At 43.7% G+C, this 20,697-nt stretch overlaps 1 protein-coding gene across 29 annotated transcripts in view; it reads right to left on the bottom strand.

The window, feature by feature from the left end:
- The window catches only part of MAGI1 (membrane associated guanylate kinase, WW and PDZ domain containing 1), a 335,310-nt gene that overhangs the window by 19,167 nt on the left and 295,446 nt on the right, over window positions 1-20,697 (bottom strand). For 22 of the 29 annotated variants that reach the window (XM_038149644.1, XM_038149646.1, XM_038149648.1 and 19 more), the window contains 5 exons: window positions 17,279-17,310; window positions 10,553-10,769; window positions 4,810-4,887; window positions 2,067-2,158; window positions 875-1,067 (listed from right to left, as the gene is read on the bottom strand). In XM_038149644.1, the coding sequence (XP_038005572.1) occupies window positions 875-1,067; window positions 2,067-2,158; window positions 4,810-4,887; window positions 10,553-10,769; window positions 17,279-17,310 (612 nt within the window). The remainder of the gene's footprint in view (window positions 1-874; window positions 1,068-2,066; window positions 2,159-4,809; window positions 4,888-10,552; window positions 10,770-17,278; window positions 17,311-20,697) is intronic. The other 7 variants (XM_038149654.1, XM_038149655.1, XM_038149672.1 and 4 more) reach the window with 1 other exon arrangement.

Raw genomic sequence — 20,697 nt, 5'->3', positions numbered from 1 at the left:
AGCTTATGCTCATGGCTTCATTTTCTCTGCTATCATGACATTTTTCAATCACTTATCTGGGTGCCAGAATGGTACCAGGCAGTGTCACTTTTCTTTGCATCTTTGTCTATCTGCCAGCTTCTTTTCTGTTCATTTAGATCCTACACTTGTGCAGTGTTAACATGCACAACGCCCAGCATAACTCAGCATGCAGAAAACTCTCTAGACATGTGCAGCCTGATGTAGTGGAAAGTGTTTCTGCCCATGGCAGAAGGGCTTGAAATGGATGGTATCTAAGGTCCCTTTCAGCCCAAACCATTCTATGATTCTGTAACAACAAACATGGACACCCTGGCCCCCCAGAACCAACAATGTTTGCAGTTTCCCATCCTGAGGTCACTTGACTACATGTGGAATCTTCCCCTGAGCCTGGGACAGCAGCCACCACAACCAGAGCCCTCATCACACTCTGCCCTTGCCTCCCCTTCTCTGGACTCTTCATCATCTTTTCCCTCACTCCCAGTTTAGGGGTGACTATCAGGCTGCACATTTATTTTGGGAAGTATACAGAAAACACAAGCAGCTGGCCACAGTGTCTGCTGCATGAGTCAAACTACAAATTGTACATGGCAACCAAACAGTTCCCCGTTTTATCAGAAACCTTATGAAGACTGGGAAAGCCAACTAAGAGAGTCTTGACTGGAAAAAAAATACTTGAAACTTATTTGATCAGGAAGAAAAAAGACTAAAAACAGGCAAAAGAGGAAAAATAACAGCATATCCCTTGAGTTTTCCCAGCACTAGAAGAAGATTTTTTTTTTCCTTTAGACCATTTGCTGAACAGATGGGATCCTGGCAAGAAAACCCACCCCTGCGGGGCGATACTACAGCCTACCTGTGTAAACCACTTTGCGCCTGACAGTCAGATTGACATGACCTTGTTTGGCTGCCTGCTGCATGAGCTGGACCACGAGCTGGTGTGACTTCCCCACCACAGGCGTCCCATCCACACAGATCAGCTCATCGCCCGATCGCAGGCGGCCGTCGGCGTCAGCAGCACCCAGCGGTACAATGTGACCGATGTAAATCTGAGGAGTTGGCACGGGAGGAGAGAGAGAGCCATGAGAACCAGCTCAACAGCCAGCTGCAAGCAAGGGGCACTCCCAGTTAGACCTGATTGAGGAGGGACATGAAATTGTTGACAAATGTCTGCTGGTCAGGGAAGTTGCGCCTGTGAAAGCGGTTCTGTGTGAATACAGCGCGTTGTGGAATTGTAATAAATTTGACATCTTGTTTCTTTAGGCGGCCCATTCACTCTAAGGACAGACAGCCTTGGGACACTTCTTCAACCAGACAGTGACCAGACAGGAAGATGGTTAATAGCACTGAGGGTCTTGTCAGGGAAGCTGAGATTGAGTTACCCTTTCAGCTGCCTGCAGGGTTTACAAGCTCTGCACCACACGCTTGTCCTCCAACTCAGTCTTGCTTTATCTTCAGTGAGTTCTGTGGTGTTACTCTAACATGAGACAAATTTGTGGTCTCTCTTCCCATAAATGAGCAAAATAATTTTGGCAGGGGAAAACATGGAAAGTCATGCTGCCACTATCTAGCTGCGACCTGTGCAGCACAGGAAAGGATGACACCTCCCACAGGCTCTGGATTTATGGTAAATAAATTAACTGAATTCAAGGGGAGAACTGAGCATTCTAAGGTATGAGAACCTGGTATTCTAAGATAAAAATACTTGCAAACATGATCAGGACATCCTGTCCTCAGTGTCCAAGGACCTGTGTGTTTTTATTTGGTTTATCATTAAAGTAGAAGGAGAAGCCAAACCCATTTCAGTTATGGAGTTCTGGGGTTATTTTGGACGGAGGATGGGGAGATGTAGGATATATATATATATATATATATATATATATATATATATATATATATATATATATATTTATCTATATCTATCTTTATATCTATCTACCTATAGTCCAGTAACTATTTAGCAGTGATGCTACAGCATAGTTCTGCACATCTGTACATTCTACTGCTTTGTTTCTGAAAGATGTCACAAACTAAAACATAATACTCACAGGTTCTCCAGGCTCATTTCCACCTAGAATCCTAAATCCAAACCCGGTTTCCTTTCTCCATAGAAAGATATCCTGCTCTTGATAATCTGGAACTGAAGGGAAAGAAGAAAAGCTATCATTGTTAATCAAAATACCACACCTTTTTACCCAAATCAGGACTACTCAGACCTACATAAAAGTATATGCCATGCAATTCTAACCTTTAAATGAGGTGGGCTTGGAGACCACCTCCTTTTTACATAAAAAAAGAGACATAACTATCAACATTTATAGTTTTAAATACTAAAGGATTATTACTTATATTACCATTGAAAGTTATGCAGTGGTTTCTACTTTCTAGGTATCTAATTGTGACTTGCCCTTTATTTATCACTATAATATTTCCTTCTGTCAATATCAGCATCATTACCCATTGCAAGAGTCTCTTCCAAACCATCAATAAATGAATGTGTACAGCAGAGAATTACTCTGCCAGAAACAATACAGCTGCCTCCTCTTACATGGGAGACAGAAGAGCCACTTGTTATGACTTCTACTATTTAATTAACTTTCCCAAGCATAGCTTGCTATCTGTCAACCAACTCTGCTTTAAATAACTGTGGGACAGATCCCCAGTTGGAGTAAATCAGAAGGGCTCCACTCAAAACGATGCAGCTCTCCTGACTCTCACTTGCTTGTGTGCAGGCTCTGCAAAAGCACTGAAGAGATAAAACCAGCTGGAAACATAAAAAAGCCCAACCTCACCTACTCATTAGTATGGAACACCAGCAAGGTTTTTACAATGAATATTACATACAGTGAAGTACTAACCTTGAAGCTCTGTTGAACAGCAATGTTTTATATTAACTTACTCATGCTTGCTTTCATCCCTTTTTTAAAAATGCATAACTAATTGCTAACATTATAGCATATCAGAAGAGAACTTCAGGTTCATTTAATATTTATTGGATAGTATCTGTAACATTGACTAATTTTGTAATGATCTCCTCCCAAAATTTATAATTAATGATAATAAAAAGCTGTTGCTTTACCAGTCAGCTGCCTATAAGTTTCAGCAAAGAAATCAAAGTGTATCGTTCAGGAATCCAGTTTAAGAAAGTGCCTCCTCAGACACAGGATGCAGCACGTTTAGTGACACATCTAGCTTTTTGTATCTATGAACAGGCTGTTTTCCATTGGCATCAGTGAATGTCAGATTGGGCCCTAATTGGATTTTATACTGTCTGTGCTTATTCTGCAAAATTTTGGGTCTGCTCAGGTGCTTGTCAGATTTTTGGTTACCTCTGAAGGTCTTTCTTCAATGAGTTAAAATATAACACGAAGTGAAGAACTGGGAATACTAAAAATTAAACGAATAGGTGAATGGTAAGGTACAGATGTCTGCTTCGACATTTTCATTTAAGCTGGCTTTACAGATAATATTTTTACATTTTAATTACCTGCAATTATAAGCCAAGCTTAACACCCGTGCCCTCCCTGAATTAGAGGCTGATTTTTGTCCAGACACAATTACAGAGCGCTGGGGTGATGAGCACGCCGGGTGCTGTGTGGCTCATCTCCTCTGGCTGAAGGCAGCTCGCCACGCACAGACGAGCTGCACAACAGCATTCAGACAATGAATTAATTGCTGTTTGTCACTGCCTTCAGCAAGGGGAGCGTGACAAGCAGACACAGTCAGGAGCGTCTCTCAGCCCTTCGCAGGCTGTTTTGGCAAAGGCTGGCCCCAAACAATTAATAGTGTGTGCTGGATCTGTCAGAGGTAAAGTGGCTGCTGCAGAGAGCTACGGTGTGGGCCCGTGTCCTCGGCATCTCTCAACACCTTGCCATTTGTCACCCCTCCAGTCCCACTGAGCGATGCCGTATGGCTCTGGTTTGGGTCCCAGCTACACAATTAACGCTGCTGAAGGGAACAGCAGGCCTGGCTGGACCAGCCATGTCAGACCAAAGCAACACAAAAAAGACAAGTCTGCCCCCAAAGAAACCAGCTCTTTCACATATTGCTCCTCCCACTGGAAGGATTTCAGCAAGGTGGAACACAGATACAACAGACATACAGACAAGACACCTTTTCACAGAATGAGTACAAAGCTCCTTTTACCACTCATTGCAGCAGCTCTGCAGGGCAGTGATTCACTGGCACAGCCCAGAACACCCATCCACCCCCGAGCTTCAGAGGTGAGACCCTCTGAGGTTCCATACCGGAGAATTATTTTAGGTAGTCCCATTATTCAGTTGCACTTCTGAGGAGCCACTTTCCTTACTCAATGGGAACATGGTGCTGCTTACACTTTGTTGAAAATGAATGGAAAATGGCCTCTTAGGAGTCATGCATTGCAACCCTGCACCGCGACTGATCTCAAGCATGTCTTGACTGACATGTACGTGGCCCAAATGGGTAAAATTTAACAGCAGTCTCCTTGTCCCAAATTAAATCAGACCATTTGGAGAGCAGTGCAAAAGTGGTAAGAAGAGTTCTGTGAATGTCAGGAAAGGTGGGTGATGCAGCCCCATTGATGAGCCTCGTGGGCAAATGCATGAAGGAAACAGAAACATGATATACCCACCCTTGACCATCTACACCATCCAGCCAGGACAGCAAAGCCAGGCTTTGCCCCTGGGTGGCTAAACCTGGCATATGGCCCTGCCAGACTCCCTTGGTGATGAAGAGCCCCCCGCCACAGAGCAGCAATGACACCAGAACAAGACATCACAAGACACAGATACATTCTCAGCACAGTCTTACATTCTCCAAAACTCGTGGAATTGATTTCTCTCTCTCTCTCACCCTTGCTCAGTCCAGTTGCAGGTGAAGGTGACATAGCTGTAACATTAATTTTACAGTTTTGCAAAGCTTAATGCGTCTGCTTTCTTGTTAGTTCATTTAATTAATTGTGACTTTATGGGCCATGTTAGGCTTGCATGCACAATTTGTTAAGGTTATAGCTACAATGGATTATGACATACTAAGTTTCACATCTCTGTTCCTGTGCACATGTAGATATAAAATACACACACATATGAATTTACACATTTTTGCACATGCATGCAGGTATATTTGAAAAACCTTTTTTCTCCTTAGAGGAAAAATTTCTGTGAGAACACCTTAAATATACTGTTCTATAAAAAACCTTTCAACTTCATGACATGAGTTAGTTTTCCAAATGGAAATATCTTTGCCTAATGTTAAAAGAAATTCTAAATACGTGGTGATGAACAATGAACACAGTGCTTAATTACAGATCATTTTAATCAAACTCTACTATGCAAACTTTAACATGTTATAAAAAATAAAAATCTGCCTAGTGTGACATCAATTTCAACATAAGATGGATTCAAGAATGATCAGTGTGAGTTTGCTTTAGTCACTGGCTCATTTGAGGCAGCAGTACTTTCAGTGACTCATAGCTTGGCAAAGCACAAAATGTTTAAGCCCCAGATTCAGCAAAGTATATAAGGATAAGTCTGAAACTAGGAGTGGACAGTCTCACTGAAGCTGATGGAGAGTTTCAGAGCTGAAAACTCCTGCAATTTACCCACAGATCTCATAAGGCTCCATATCTGCAAGAAATCCATTTCCTAAACTATCCCACTGCAGGAGAATTAAATTTTTTTTTTGTCTTTTCCCTTTAACCAGCCCTTTGTGGTGGCATAGAAAGCTTTTGAAAGATGGCTTCAGCAGGAGCTCTTGAAAAGATGCACAAGCTCACGTGAGTACCACGATCCCTTTCAGCAACACATTCTCCAAGGCCACATCTGCGTGCCCAAGAGTATCACTGCAACTGTTTGTCTACTATTATCATAATGAAAGGACACAACCCTACCAAAGGGCTTTTACTAAACATCATCTTTCAAATCAGTCTGATCAGAAGGTGGCTGCAATTTCAGGAGAGTATTCTTCTTTTCTATTTTAAGGGAAAATTATCTAATGTTTGTGTTATTGTGCAAATATTTTTAGTTCTATGTAACTGCTGATGAGCAAACATGCTAGGGTCAAGACTTGTTTGTATTGTTTTAATTAGATTTGGGGAGAGAAAAATTCTCCCAAACAAATTGTGTGCCTGAAAATAAAATTCAAATATTAATGATAACTTCGAATATTTTAAAAGCTTTAAAAATTTTCTATCGTGTTCTGCTTTACTTTTAATTAAATGCTTAAGCCCTTCAAAGGATTCATTAACACATCTGCAATTCAGATTAATTCATTTTGTCACTGCTGTTTTGACAGATGGCCATATGTAGGATACAGTATTTTGCAAAGCAATCAGGCCACATGAGAAAAATTTGACAACAGATTGTGTTAATCTTTAAGGAAGCTTAATAATACATTGAAAAGTAAAAAGTATATTATAAAATACATTTCAATAAAACAGTGTGAGGTTTCTGAATTGTGGTTCTCTGCTAAGCCACTCAATTGCTGTTTCTCTGATTGCTCTTCAAGTGTGTCATTCCTGGATCTTGGAACTGCTTCAGCTTTCAAACCTTAAGGGTTTGTCCTTCCCTCTGATTCATGTACACAACTCCCACAAGCAGCAATGAGTTACCCATAACGAGGAGCTCAGGCAGCTAAAGCTCAGCACCAGCAAAGAGTGCATTTGTTACCACCACCAAATGCTGTTTTCACATTCCCACAAAGCTGGCTATTCTCAAACATAATCCAGCAAAGACTGGTCACCCTGGGCCAGACTGCAGCACAGCATCTGAGCTCAGCCTTAGCCTTAAAGCATGCCTTTGGGTTTACAGCTTGAAAATAAGCTTCCTTGGACCCGAGCCCAAACACTCAGCACCTTGCAGGGCTGATCCCCTCACCCCAGGGAGCTCCACATGAAGGAACTTTAACTGCATTTGTGGAATGAAGTTGCAGTTCTAATCTGCTTCCCCTCAGCCAGTCCAGAAACAGTAATGGAGCCTTTCCTTGGCTTTGCATTATTAATTCTAGCTTAATTTTCATTCTTTTTTTTTTTCCTTCCCCTAAACAAGCAACGTCTGTGGCTCTCTCCCGCAGAATTGGAGCGCTTTCTGATATTAAGATGCTGTGGGTAAATCATAAAAACACATGCTTTTATCCAATTATGAGTTAACTGTTGCTTTTCAACCTAATTGTCCTCTACCAATGACTTCAGTGAGACAGGTCACACAAGGCAAATACAGTCTTTTTGAAGGAAATACTGATCCAAAGACAACTCAAGTAGAGCAGGAATGAATTTTAGAAATTCTGAAATATTAAAATGTTGCCTTTGCTTTCTGTGTCTACATTCTTATTATTAATGTAAGTAACAGTGGGATGCATTCCCAGAGAAAAACGCAGTAGGTATTCATTACAGATTCAGTACTTCTTAGAAATATCTTGGAGAAGAGAAATTCATATACTGAATAAAACCTTTTTACAATATTATTTTTAGATGGAAAAAAAATCTGTCTGGGCTGGAGCTAATGAATTCATCTTCTTGTGTCAACTGCACTTGAAAAATTGCACTGTGCTCTTTTTACGCTCAACAATTTCAAAAATGGGACAAAATAAAACACTTAAGATGATCTAACGCTCTAAAATTCTGTCCCTTTTAAATTCATCATGTACTACAACACAAAGGCTTGTTCCTGTTTTTCAGCCCACTTGTTGAGGATTCAAAACCCTGAAGAACATCCTGTAGAAGAACACCCTATAACCTTTTCTCAGGCTTTTTAAGGCCAGCAGTTAACAGAGGGCAAGCCGTGGCCTGAGTGGCAGAAGAGCTGTGCTGGGGCTCCTCAAGTGGTGGAGCCTTCTAGAACCCACCAAATTCCCTGCTGACTGGATGTGTCACCCACCCTCAGCCCTGGCACTAGGGTGACATCCTTCTGCTGTGCATAAGATTTTCACTTAGTTCTGCTCACACCTCCACCAGAAGACTGCAGAGAGAGTCACAGCCAGCACCCAAAGCTGTCACTGGAGATGACAGCCCCAAAGCCTGAGGGAATGGGTGCCCAAGTAAAGGAGAAAGAGAAGATATGACTGTTTCCCCACTAGGCAAAGGTGGCACCGGAGTCAAACCCAACTGCAGCTGGGTAAAAACATGAAGAACAGCACAAGAGGAGCTGACAGACAGAAGAGGAGTGCCCAGGGAGTGCTTCCTCCCACCACACACTCTGATGCTCAGTGTCAACAGAGCTCCCTACAGATAACCTCAGAGCCACGCTTGGGCAACACTGGGATTGAGTCTCAAAGGGGTGATCCAGGTTCATAAGAAAGGCAAAGAAACACAGGGCTTCACCCCAAGCCCACAGGGCAGCAGAGCCAGGTTTCTGCTGTGAGCCACAGACTCTGCTTATGAGAGTGGTGATAAATAAGGGAATGGTGAGGCAAGCAGGAGCTGACCACTGACCTCGAAGTAAAACCACCAGTCATGCTTTGGGATCAGACCACAAAAGTAGACAGAGCACATCCAACTCAATTTTTCATTTATCTTTCCTGCTTTTCTTCACATTTCATTACCCACAGCAAAGCCATGTCACTAGCTAAGAGTGCAGGTTAATCCCCAGGGAATGTGTTTCACTCCAGCTTAGAGTTGGAAATTCACAGGCTCTTGGACGCTTCTAATGGTTTAAAAGGAGATATGACCATATCACATTTCCACCATTCTCCAAAAAAACCCTATCTACGAAACCAAGAAATCTCAGAAAAACACCTTCCTGGAAGGGAACAGCAATGGGATGAAAAGATCAGAGAAAAGCACCGATGTTCAAACAGGTTTTATCTGGTAGAAGAGGCAAGAGACAAGGACTGAAGCAGGAGAAGGGGATCAGCCCCACTACAGAGATGCTGGACCATGGAAAGGTGAGCCAGGGAAGCTGAAGGGGTGTAGCAGATCCTAGTCTAGCAACAGGGCCAAGCAGTGAGGATTGTGGCAAAGGAAAAGATGGGGTGTGGGAAGCCAGCAGGTCAAGGGACTGTGAAAAGGCCTCTGGAAGGGCTCTGGTCCCAGCCAAGGACAAAACCTCTACAGGATAACTGCAGCCATCGAGGAAAGAGGGAGGATTTAGCACATGGTGTTGGAGGTGACACAGAAGGGTGACTGCCTGCCTGTGCACTTCAGGCTTTCTCCAGCTCAGTCTTGGGTCTTATCAGAAAAGACAGGCAGGAGTTAAGGCTGGTAAGCTGCTACTAATGACTAATTAGTATGAGTTAAACAGCTAATTAGAAACTAGCTTAGCAGCTGCAGGGGGTCAGAGGCAATGGCAGCACAGTGCCAGCAGGAAGGCCAGTGCCATGGGACACTTGTCCACCCAGGCAGGAGAAGGAGGAGCTCTGCCCACAGCTCAGCAGGGCTCAGCAGCTGCTGTCCCTCAGCTCTCGCCCCTTTTTCCTATTTCAGTGAGCTGCACATACAAGTTCTGTCACTGTACTCTGCAGATCAGCGTGACCTGGCCCGAGAGCCTGCAGGGTCAGTACACCCAACCCCTAGGAAAGGATGGGAAAGGAGGCAGAGCACAAAAGCAGAGACACCTACAAACTGCATTGCTGAGACATTCAATCCAAAGAGATGCATCTTCAGCCAAGAAACTGTGACTCATGATTTAATTTTCCCAGGATATAAGACTTCAAAGTGATTCATTTCATCAGTGAAAAAAAGTCCTACCATTTTTCATTCTGAGGTAAAGGTTAATTTCTTACTGGTTTTACCAATTTCCAGTTAGACAATAAAATCAAACAGCGGGTGATACCCTCAGAGCACTAAGACTTTGAAACTGCCTTTTCTCTAACTAAAGTAACTACTGCCTTTCAAAATGAACCTAACACTAACTCTTTAAGAAGCTTTTACAGATTTGATCATCTTCAGCAGTGCAATTAAAGCAAAGCCAATGTGTTTATTTTGTTTCCTGAGAAGAAAGTGATTGAAACCACATTTATAGTCTTGGAACAGAGTCAAAAACCTGCTGAATTATTAGCCAAGTGTGCAGATTATTAATTGCCATAAAAGCCACTTACAATATGCTTTTAATATCTGTATTGTTCAAGTGTCCACTCTGGTCAAAGTAAAATGGCTCAGCTGGATTTTCTCCTCCCCAGAGTGAGGCTGAAAAGCATCTGATATGAATTTCAGCAAACGAAATACTTCCCCTCCTTACTGAAATTCCTATGCATATCAGATAATGAGTCTTAACCTCAAAAAAGAGGTTAGGATCTGGATAACAAACTTGAAAATTCTCCTCCAGCCTAATTTAAAAGCACAGTAAAAACATAGGGGAAAAGATGGTCTTTAATTTTAAAGGGATTTTTCATATTAAGCTTTGGTCTAAGCGCCCTTTCCTAGAGATGATCTAAACCCAATCCTCGTGAGACAACAAACTGCAGCTCTACCAAGTGGATCTCACTGACAGACACCAAACCAACCAGCGGAAGCCCTACATTTCCAGCAGAAACCTAAAAGATTCATTTCTTTGCAAAGAAAATACACAGGGAGCAGCTGCCGGAGCCGTAGCCTTAGCAACTCCACCTGCTTCATACTCACGTCGGCTTTCATACATGCTCCTGGACTGGGCCCAGATTTTGAATGGATCTGGCTTTTTCTGCCCAGAAGTGTCCGGCTGGTCGGCGGCCGGCGCCTCCGGGGCGGCGTAGTCCGGCAGCACCTGGGTGCTGTGCGCGGGGGACGCGGTGTGCCCGCTGCGGTGGCTCGAGACGCTCTGCTGGGAACTGTTTTGGCTGTCTTTCCTTTCAAGTGGTTGCTGTAAGGAAGAGAGCGAGTGGAAAGGGAGAGAACAGACGGTTATTGGTCGCTGAGTGGGTGTTTTCCATCAATTTTTCTCCCTTCTTTGATCAGGCACTTCTGCATGCACAGAAGTAAATATATAAGTCAGAGTTTTGCTGCTACCCAGTTAATGCTGGGTACAGCTGAATTCCCCGGTGACAGATTCTGATAGGCAGAGTGACAGAAAGAGATACACAAAACAAAGTAATTCATCATTTAAAAAAAGAGCATTTTTCCATCTCACACATAAGACAGATCTAAATCTCATTATAGGTTACTAGTTTCACTGCACTTATTTTTTTCTGAATTAAGGCAGAAAATCTCAACAACCTTCTATTCAGATAACATTCGAGTCTAACTTGAGCCTGAAAGAAAATGGAAGAACTACCAGGTTTCCCTGTGAAAACTCAGACTGTCCCTCTGAAACAGATTCAAGCACAGCCCTTACTATGCAGTATCACTTTTTCTCGGCAGCTCTTGCAACTCTCCACATTACAAGTCTGTGGGCAATAGAGTACCCCTTTAACAGCTCTGCTCCCCAGAGCATCCAAGGGACTTCTGTAGACCTTTACAAATGTGAAAATGTCTATGTGAAGCTTGACATGTTTTAATTGAATATATTAAAACAGGAAAAAAATGCATCCACCTAAACCCAGGGCTTATTCCAAAGCAGTGTGTCAAGAGTTCTGACTGCTTACTATTTAGCTAAGCAAGGTGTATAGCTCTTAACTCAAATTCACAACTGTGTGCTCAAATGAAGCACAAGTCACATTTGCCAGGATTTGTACTCGTCAATATGCAGCAAAATCCTCAACAAGAGCTCCCCACACAGTGCAGCAAATGCTTTTTAATGCTCTTTTGAGATGAACCTTGGATTGCCACCAAGGCTGAGTGCAATCTCCCACCTGCTCTGGAACAGGGAACTGTGCTCCCAGGGCTGCTGTGACACAGAGGGTGGCCGGAAAAACAGCATCCCACAGGTTGTTTATCCAACATCCACTATTTCCCAGCTAAAAGGGGTCAGCTACAAACACCAATAAACCTCAGGCGGGAATCAAAGCCTCCTGCAGGCAGAGGGTATCTGAAAACACTGCAACAGAAATCTGTGCTTCCAGGTACTTCTCTCTAGGAGCCCAAGCTGGGGTAGGGAGAGAAGCCAGCAGCAGACACAGACTGGATCAGCATGGGGGGCTCACTGGCCGCAGATCAGGGCACCCCTTGGCTCACTCTGAGCATGAGACCCCAGGCAGCCAACGCTCCATCACAGAACAGCTGAATTAACTACAGAGGAGAAAGTAACCATACAAAGTGCCCTCTTTTAAAGTCTTAAAATACCCCAAAACCCCAGGTAAAATTATTGTGAGGTTGCACCTTCTTCAGGTTTACACTGAGAAAAAATCCTAGCTTCAACAGCCCAAATAATGTTGACCTTTCAGCCCTGCATTTGAGTTGTTGATCCACCACCAGCATCTTTTTAAAGGGTATCTCGATTTACTAGAATGTGAAATTGCCTTTGTCCTTTAAAGCAATTTTGAACAAAGCTTACCTGCTGTGATTACTCATCTGCAGACTTTCAAATACAAATATCTAAACCAATTTCCAACATTTTTAGCTTTTTAAGTGGTAAATGAAGCTAATTCACATGCAGCCCTTCAATTTTTAACAAAGCCATTTTAAAACAGCTATGCTGGGAATAATCAACTTAAAAAAAATACATCTCTCAGTCCAGCCATCTGGATTGGTTTGTTTGGCCAAACTACTAAAATGATTACAAGAATCCTGTGAAACTTCAGGCCAGTCTCATTGGAAATAGCTGGTTACAGAATGTGGTGGACAGGGACCAAAATGTAAAGCTTTATTCAGCCCTTAGGGAAATAATGAGAACTCTCTGAAAGCTTTCTGATTTAAAAAGAAATAAAGTTTGAACTTCAAAAAGTGCTCTCACTTTGTGATAGAAAAGGTTTACATTTTGAACAAACTGTGAATTCTGTTTTGTATTTGGATTGCAAATGGAATTGTCAGCATTTCTTAAGCAAAACTACCTCTAATTAAACTAGGCTAGCAATTGCAAAAATAGGTATTTTTCAAGAAATATGTGATAACCACTTTAGTGGGACTGGTGGTTTTCCATAAAATAACTCATTCAAAAAGCCTGAAACATCACCAGAGCAAGGGCAACATACCATGGTAATAAGGAATGTATGTAATTAAATTAATCCAAGACAACATTTATTGACTTTCATATCACCAGAGGAGGCCAAAAAGGTTTGGGGCCAAATTTCTTCGCACATGCTGGAGCAGCTTCAGCACATCATAGCCATGAGGAATTGCAGGGGTCTGACCATCCTGGTCCCTGCCATGAAGTTTGTGTCTTGGTAAACAAAAAGCAGAGCTTTCCCCAAGAGGGGGTGAGCTGACCAAATGCCAATGAAAGGATGGCTTGTCCATCTCCTGCCTTGTGCCCAGCTTCAGGACCAATCCTCCTGTGTCTGAATCCTACTGTCCAGCTTGCTCAGCTCATACACAGTTCCTTTCTGCTCAGGAAAGGAGCAGAGAAGCTCAGGGTCTGGCTGGCGACAGAGCAGGAGGTTCTGAGCTCACCCTGAGGTGCTGATCATGGTTTTCAAATCAGCTGAACTGCACTGACTTCTGCCAGGAGCTACAAAGAGCATGGCACACTGACCTACCTGAGCACCCCTGATTCTTGACTGATCTTCTCCAGAGCTGCTGATAAGCATCAGTGGCTCACCAGAAGGACCTTTATCAAAAGTGGCTAGAAATCAAGGCTATGGTGACTACCTCAAGTTAATTCAGGCAGACTGTACACTTAAATACAGGTGATTGGATAAAATACTGATTTTGTTTCACAGCCATGACACAAAATAAACACACGGGAAGCTGGAGCTTCTCATGCCTTACCCAAGCCCCGAGACTCTAAATGAAGAGGGTTGTATAAAGTCTTGTACAGACTCACTGTGGAACCAACTGCTCTTCCTGGCAAAATCAGGACATTGGCAGAGCCCCTGGTGCTGCTTATGCACCCAAAAAATGTGGTAAATCTCTTGTCCGGGACTAGCTGTGCACAGGAATTGCATTTTTGGTCACAAGTCAGCTATGCTGACAATGCACTTATTTAAATCCAAAAGAAAAACATCAGATTTTTTGAAGAGCTTAGCATTTTATCCTCCCTGAAGTGATCCCATCTTCTGATGATCTAGCTGCAGATTTTGTGCTGTAGAGCTTTTTGGAGAAGCTGGTCCTGGCAGTGACAGCAAACTGAGCTGGAAGTGGGAATCTTTGCCCCCTTGTGGAGTATTTTGATGCAAGCAACAAGGAAAAAAAAAAGAAAAAAAGAAGTTTGTGCTCATCCATGTTATACCAGGATAATTTCAGGGGAAAATGCTATACTAGGGAATTTTCACGCTTAAAATATTTATCTCTAGATGTTCAATATAAAATATTATCCATTTTCATACAAACAATAATCCTTAGGAAATTAAAAGAATAAAGGAGCAGCACAGAGAGCTGCTGGGAGCATGTCCTTAGTGAGGAGAAAGGGAATAAAGAACTTGGACATGTCCAGTCCCATGTATAGCTGGAAAGGGTTTTTTTTTACTAATTTAGCTTTTTCACCAAGGTTGAAAAACTCTCCTTAAAATCCGAGAAAAGCAAAGTCTGTCAGAAGATACAAACAGACTGACAAATACAGCCCAGCAAAACTGAGCTGAAGGCAAGAAAACTTCCCAGGCTGTGTCACAGCTCCAGCACCAACAAACCTCTCCACAGCTTTCACATCTCAACACAGCCAGGAGGTACCAACAGCCTGAAACTGGGCTTTGGGCAATGCAGGACTGGAGGCTGAGAACAGAAAATAGGATTTGTTTAAGGAATACCAGCCACTGGCAGTAAGTGGGGAATGTGTCTGGGCTTTGGGAAAGGAATAAGAGAGGGTTCATCTCCTGAGCAGAGCAGAAGATGGACACCTGAGTCGTGACTTCCCTGATGCAGCAGAAGAAACAAAAAACAAGCACAAGCTAAGATCAAAGCCAACTGCTCCCAGCTCGATGTGTGCTGTCCTCTAACTGCAGCTTGTTTATTGTACAAGGAATGCTGGAAAAGGGAAGTGTTGAGCAAAGGGCACAGGGGCAATGGGCAGCATGTCCCCCCAAGCCCCACAGCTGTGCTGTGCTGGGGACAGCCCCTGGCTGACAATCAGCAGCTCTGATGGCAGCTCCTGTGCTCACCCCATCACTGCCAGCACAGCAGCAAACTGGGAGTCCCTGGGATTGAGGGCATCCCCGGGAAACACACAGGCACAGTTCAGAGAGGGGATCCCAGACACCGACCGTGCCAGCAGGGCAGGACTGGCTCCTGCCTGTCATGAGTGGGAATCCTCATGGCCAGGAAGGTCAGGCTGGACTCTCCGCTCCCTGCAGCAGCCCTTCAACAAACCAAGGACAGACAGTGTTAGACACCACCTCTTCTCTGCCTCTGACTGTCACCTTGACCACACGAGCTCTGGGGTTGGTGTAAATCCATCCTGGAGATGCCTCGAGGCACTTTGCCCCAGGTTTCCACACTCAGTCCCTGCATGTCAGCGATGCCTGGGGAGGAAGGAGCGGTTGTGCCCCGCTGGCTCTGCTCTCTGAGGAGCAGCTACCCACTGAAGCTGCTGCACGATGCTGCAGTGAGTAAAACATCACTGCTAATTGCGCTGGTGATGACCCCCTGTGCAGCCAGGGGAACAGGAGGCTCTGCTTTTTGGGAATCCTGCACTTTAGAGGCAACAGCACCACCTAGGACCGTAGGAAAAATCACTGAAGGAACCCTGAAAAGGCTTGGGAGAGGCGCGCGAAGGAATGCCAGCTTTCCCCAGGCTGACAGGCTCCTCAGAGCAAACAGTAGAGAGAAATCTGCTGTCGCACAGCTACACCTGTTTGTAAGCAGCCTCTTTGTTCACCAAGGCTAGATTATCCTGCCATGGATTTACATGCTGCTCAGATTTTCACTGTGCACAGCTGTCAGCCAGAGAGGTGCCTGACACAGCAGGATCCCACTGTGCGTGTGGCACAGTGGGAGCATCCACGCTTTGGGAAGACCGAGGCTGATGGATTAGGGCTGCTTTAACGACAGAAGTCATAGCCCAGATCGCGTGCAGCCAGTCCTGCTCTGACCGGGGGAGAAAGTGGAGGCAGGGAACAGAAACGTGCCAGACACGTCTGTGTTTTACACACTCGCTTCTGGCTCAGCGAGGGCTGAAGCAGCCCCCGCGTGTGACAGCGGCGCGCGGGCAGGGGCTGACAGCGCTGTGGTTCGCGAGGAGCACACCCCGCGCTTCTGCCTCCCAACATTAATGTGAGCTGACAATGGAAGAGGCCTGGGCTCACATGACTTTAATCAGAGCTGCCCTAAGCCATCAGAATCACATTAATTATTTCAGGGCTTTCTTTTTGGATGAGCAGAGATCTCGTATTAAAAGCAAGAGCCTTCTGCTCAGACGCCTCCTAAACCTCTTGCCCAGGTTTGCAGCGAGGTGGGCTGTGCCCAGCTGCAGGTTTTGGCACCAACAGGGACTGTTGGTGAAGTTTCACACCATCTTACAGCACAGCAAATACCTCACTTACTTTGCTTCCCCAAAGCTCCTGGCAGAGAATTTTGTCTCTCCCCCACTCTCAACAGATAACTGCAAACTTTCAGGCTTTAGGTATTGCATTATCTTTAAAAATAAAACATTGGTTTTTTGTTGCATACAAATAGCACATTGATTTCTTCCATAATATCATTCATGGAGCTTTAACGATACTTGAGATCACAGCTTCCGTGCTGCTAGCTGAGATGCTAACATGTTTCCAGGTAACAGCTTTACATGGAAATACATTCGGGGGGACAAGAAAATATTGTTCTGTTGTTGCTTTTCTAAAAGATGAGGAATCTTACACCTGCAGGACAATCCTGCTCAGTATGGAAATGCCTCCAGAGCAGCTGGAGCACTCGGACAGCTGGCTGTATTCCCTGGGAACTGTAATCATGCTGTGTTCATGCTTTGTCTCTCCCAACAAGGTACATGCTTTCCCATTCTGTTAATAATTCAGCCAAAGGTTCTCAAGAAAACTCATTGAATTAATGGAAAAGGTTGGTGCCTATGAGCACCCGACAGGAATTGGTATCTAGCAAGAAGGTGGAGCCTCTCATCTTTCCAAAAGGAAACAATAGCTTTTTTTTTTTTTGGTAAGTTAAATGATAGAGAAGCTCATTTGTCAGGGAAGCGGGTTCGTAAACCTGAGGCTTTATTTGCAAACAAGTCCCCCTTCCGTACTGCATCCCCTTCTCATCTTCCCATGCAGCAGGAGCCGTGCAAGGTAATCATGGTTGCAACAGAAAGACAACTTAAAACAATCGAGACCCAGAAAGCAAACAAGCCAAACTCATGCTTTTTTCCCTTCAAAGCAGACAAACAGACAGAAATAGTAGCTGAAAAGTGCTTACCGACTTTGGGCTCTTCTTTGGGACCGGCAGTCCTGAAAAATGGCAGCAAGGGAAAAATAAACATTAGCATCGAGCGTTACCTTCCCTTAAAGAAAAAAATCCCTAGGTGTATCATCCGAAGGTAGCCATCTGCAGAGTTATGTCAGCTCTCGCTCTGGCATCGGAGTTAGCAGTCTGTTCATATCGAATCACAGCCCGGCGAGAGGCAGAGCGAGCGAGAGCCGGGGAAGGCAGGGGGGGAGAGCTCTCTCTGCATTAGCTATGCTGACTTGTGCTGCAGAGCCGGGAGGCTGCGAGAGAAACCCACAGCCCTCAGCGGCTGCCCAAACCCAGCGCCTGCCTGGGCAGAATCTCAAATGCTCCCCTGGATTACAGGAGGGTTTAGCTCACAATTAAGCCGGGGCTCTTTGCTCTTGACGCGATCGGCTCGGCGATTCTGATCGGACCAATCGCAGCGGCGCAGGGGAAACAGGTTGATTTTTTAAAAAAAGTATTTCTCTAGGAATTGATTTTTTTGAACGGAAAATGCGCGTTGGGTTTGAGCTGAGAGGCGTGGGCTGGGCAAAGGAAAACAAAAGCATGAGGAAGAATATGCTTTTCTCCCTGCAGTTATGAATGTCACTGGAAAAACACAGGTTTTCCTTCCTGTCCATCCTAAGTGGAAACCTTTGAGATTTTATCTGTTAGGTACAATGTCAGAGAGCTGTGGCTTGAGAACAGCACTACCAGTGCCCTGACCCCTGGGAGGGATGCTAGGGAGCTTGGAGAAGCAGGGCTTACACAGATTGCAGGTGATGTAAAGGAACAAACACCGGGAGGGCACCAGGGAAGGTTTTTTCAAGGATAATTTTGCATTTTGAAGCAGCCTCTTACTCAGTCTGTGATGAGCAAGAGAACTCAAGTGATATTTCAATCAGCTACTTGTGCATAGAGCCTAGTTGCCAGCAGCAAAGAAGACACTTGTCTGGGGATTTACCTACAATGCAGGAAAAGCTCTTTCTTGGGGTCAAGACCTCCCTTTTCCCCCTGCTGTTGGAAGAGAGAAGAAATCCCCCGTATTTTTTTTTCTCTGTGTGACACTCCAGAAACAAACATAAACCAAAACACAGATTATGCTCCACATTAAGTGCTCAGTAATTCAGATGTTTGAAATCTGCTTTTGTCTTTAGGATGTGATTTATGTGGCATTTATGCTGCATTACGTTTTCTACTTTATGCATTTTGTTTATTCTAAACCCCATGCCCTCATATAACTTTTACACAGAGAATAAATCAAGCAGTGCGAGTGAATTACAAATCTGTCTAGGAAGATGCTTATTTTAAGGTAATTTGGGAGATGTTAGCACTGAATAGGGAAGATCCACAATTAAAAATGGTAATCAGAGCTCACTTTGCTGCTACTCTCAGACTGGGATGCATACTGTAAGGAGTATTTTAAATGAAATATTTTCAAGCTTTTGAGGAATATCTGTGCTCTGCATGTCACTCTGATGCATTCCCAGCCAATAGCTGATACTCCTCCAGGCACTGATTGATTGAGGGACAATGAAACATCAAACTGTTTGAACTAAACAATCGAGACTGCAGCTTCATTTCTGCTGATGGGGACTGTGTTTGTATAATACCCTTAAAGAGGAAAACACTTCATAACGTTCGTGGCAAATCACATTTTTAACAGGCATCATTTATCACAGAGATAAACACACAGATAGAGATTCTCCTCTCTCTCTCCCTCATTCCACATGCATGCACACAGGTTTACTCTTCCTTTCCAAGAGATGATCTTTCCTATTAAATCAATACATGGAACACATCCCCATGCACACACACACCCTTAACAGACCAGCATGAGATAGAAAAGATTTAACAACATTTGAAATCTTCCCTCCAAAAAATAAAGTGGAAATGCAGGTGAACTGCTGGGTCAAATTGTGTCAGAATTCAGTCTATTGTATCACCAGCATTAAATGTTGAAATTTAGTAAGTATGAACTACTGAACAAACCTTTCCTTTAAAGTTTGTCATTAATGTCAGCTGTTCAACCCCAAAGAGATGGAAAACAGTTGAAAAATAAAGGAAAACACATCAAGGCTATTGTTTGGTGGGTCCTTCAGAGGCCAATGAATCTTACAGCGTCGCTGCTCTGTGCCAGACTTTGCTGCAGAGCAAGCAATAATTTACTTCTTACCAAAATAAGTGACTGCAGAACATGTTAACAAATGTTGTAGTTTTTCATGGGACAAGCTTATAGTCAGGGGAATAACCTGCCTGTACATTTTCCTGTGAAAATATTATTTATTCATCTAATTAAGGTCTCATTTTAGAACTCCAGTTCCTGGCACAGCAGGCCAAATGAGTAAATGATAGGTGTAATGGGGAGCTTTCACGCTCAGATGATGGAATGGATACAGTATTTAACAGTGATGAACATGAAGTGCTTGAATAACCCCCAGATCCTGGGAGCTCCACCAGCAAGGAAATGCTGAGCTTTTCCAAAAAGCTCTGGTGAAAACATTTCCCAAGCCTGTGAATTTGAGATAGTGACAACTGTGAATTACAACACCGACCTTAGGATTCCATTAACATGGAATTCCATCACTGCCACGCCATGCCTTGCTTGGAAGCTCACCCTCCTGGCTGCCCCATTCTCTCCTGAAGCCTCACTGCAACTTTTTCAGAGGTAAATGGGCCAAGCATAGACTGAACACCCCATCAGCATCTTTTTGGCATTACCCAGCTTTTTGGTGGTTCTATAAATGGCTTCCCATCCCTGGCTAGGAGAAGCCAGAACAGTGATAGTTTATACTGACATTGCAATATAATTTCCCTGTGATTTGATACCTAAAGGCGTCTCTCACTAGTTCCTGAAATGCATTTTCTAATTTTGGGGGGTTTTGGAGATACAGATTAGAGAAGATGGAAGAGTCAAGCAATCACACAGGGCTGTTGTCACCACAGAGTTAACAATGTTTTAAAACAAATGAGCACATCTGGTAAACAATGTCAATATGACCTAAAACCCCTTGAATGGGCTCATTGTAGCTACTTACTAAATGTGCCTAGAATTAAATTAATTAGAAAACACAAATTACTTCCCTCTAAATAACAATGTAATAAAGCAACTGCTTAATGAAAAATATCAGTGATCAGTGAGCAATCCACAAGAACAAAAAAAGGGATTGTAATCAAACTAAATTCACAGACCCATGAGCAAAGCAAGAAAGACTTCATACAAGGTTAGTCAAAAATGAGTCAGATGCAGGGATCTAAATTAAACTAATTATCACAGAGATTATTACATTTATCTTAACAAAACCCTCTCTCTTTTCTCCCCAGTACTCCCTAAAGCTCTGTGTACAGCTGGCTGCATCCATCTGCTCAACTACATTTTGTAACATAGGGGAAAAAATGCAAATCAT

This window comes from Motacilla alba, chromosome 12, assembly GCF_015832195.1.
Source record: "Motacilla alba alba isolate MOTALB_02 chromosome 12, Motacilla_alba_V1.0_pri, whole genome shotgun sequence".
In the NCBI taxonomy this organism is placed as follows: Eukaryota; Metazoa; Chordata; class Aves; order Passeriformes; family Motacillidae; genus Motacilla; species Motacilla alba.
Note: the sequence above shows the minus strand (reverse complement) of the source record. Positions and strands in the feature narration are given on the sequence as shown.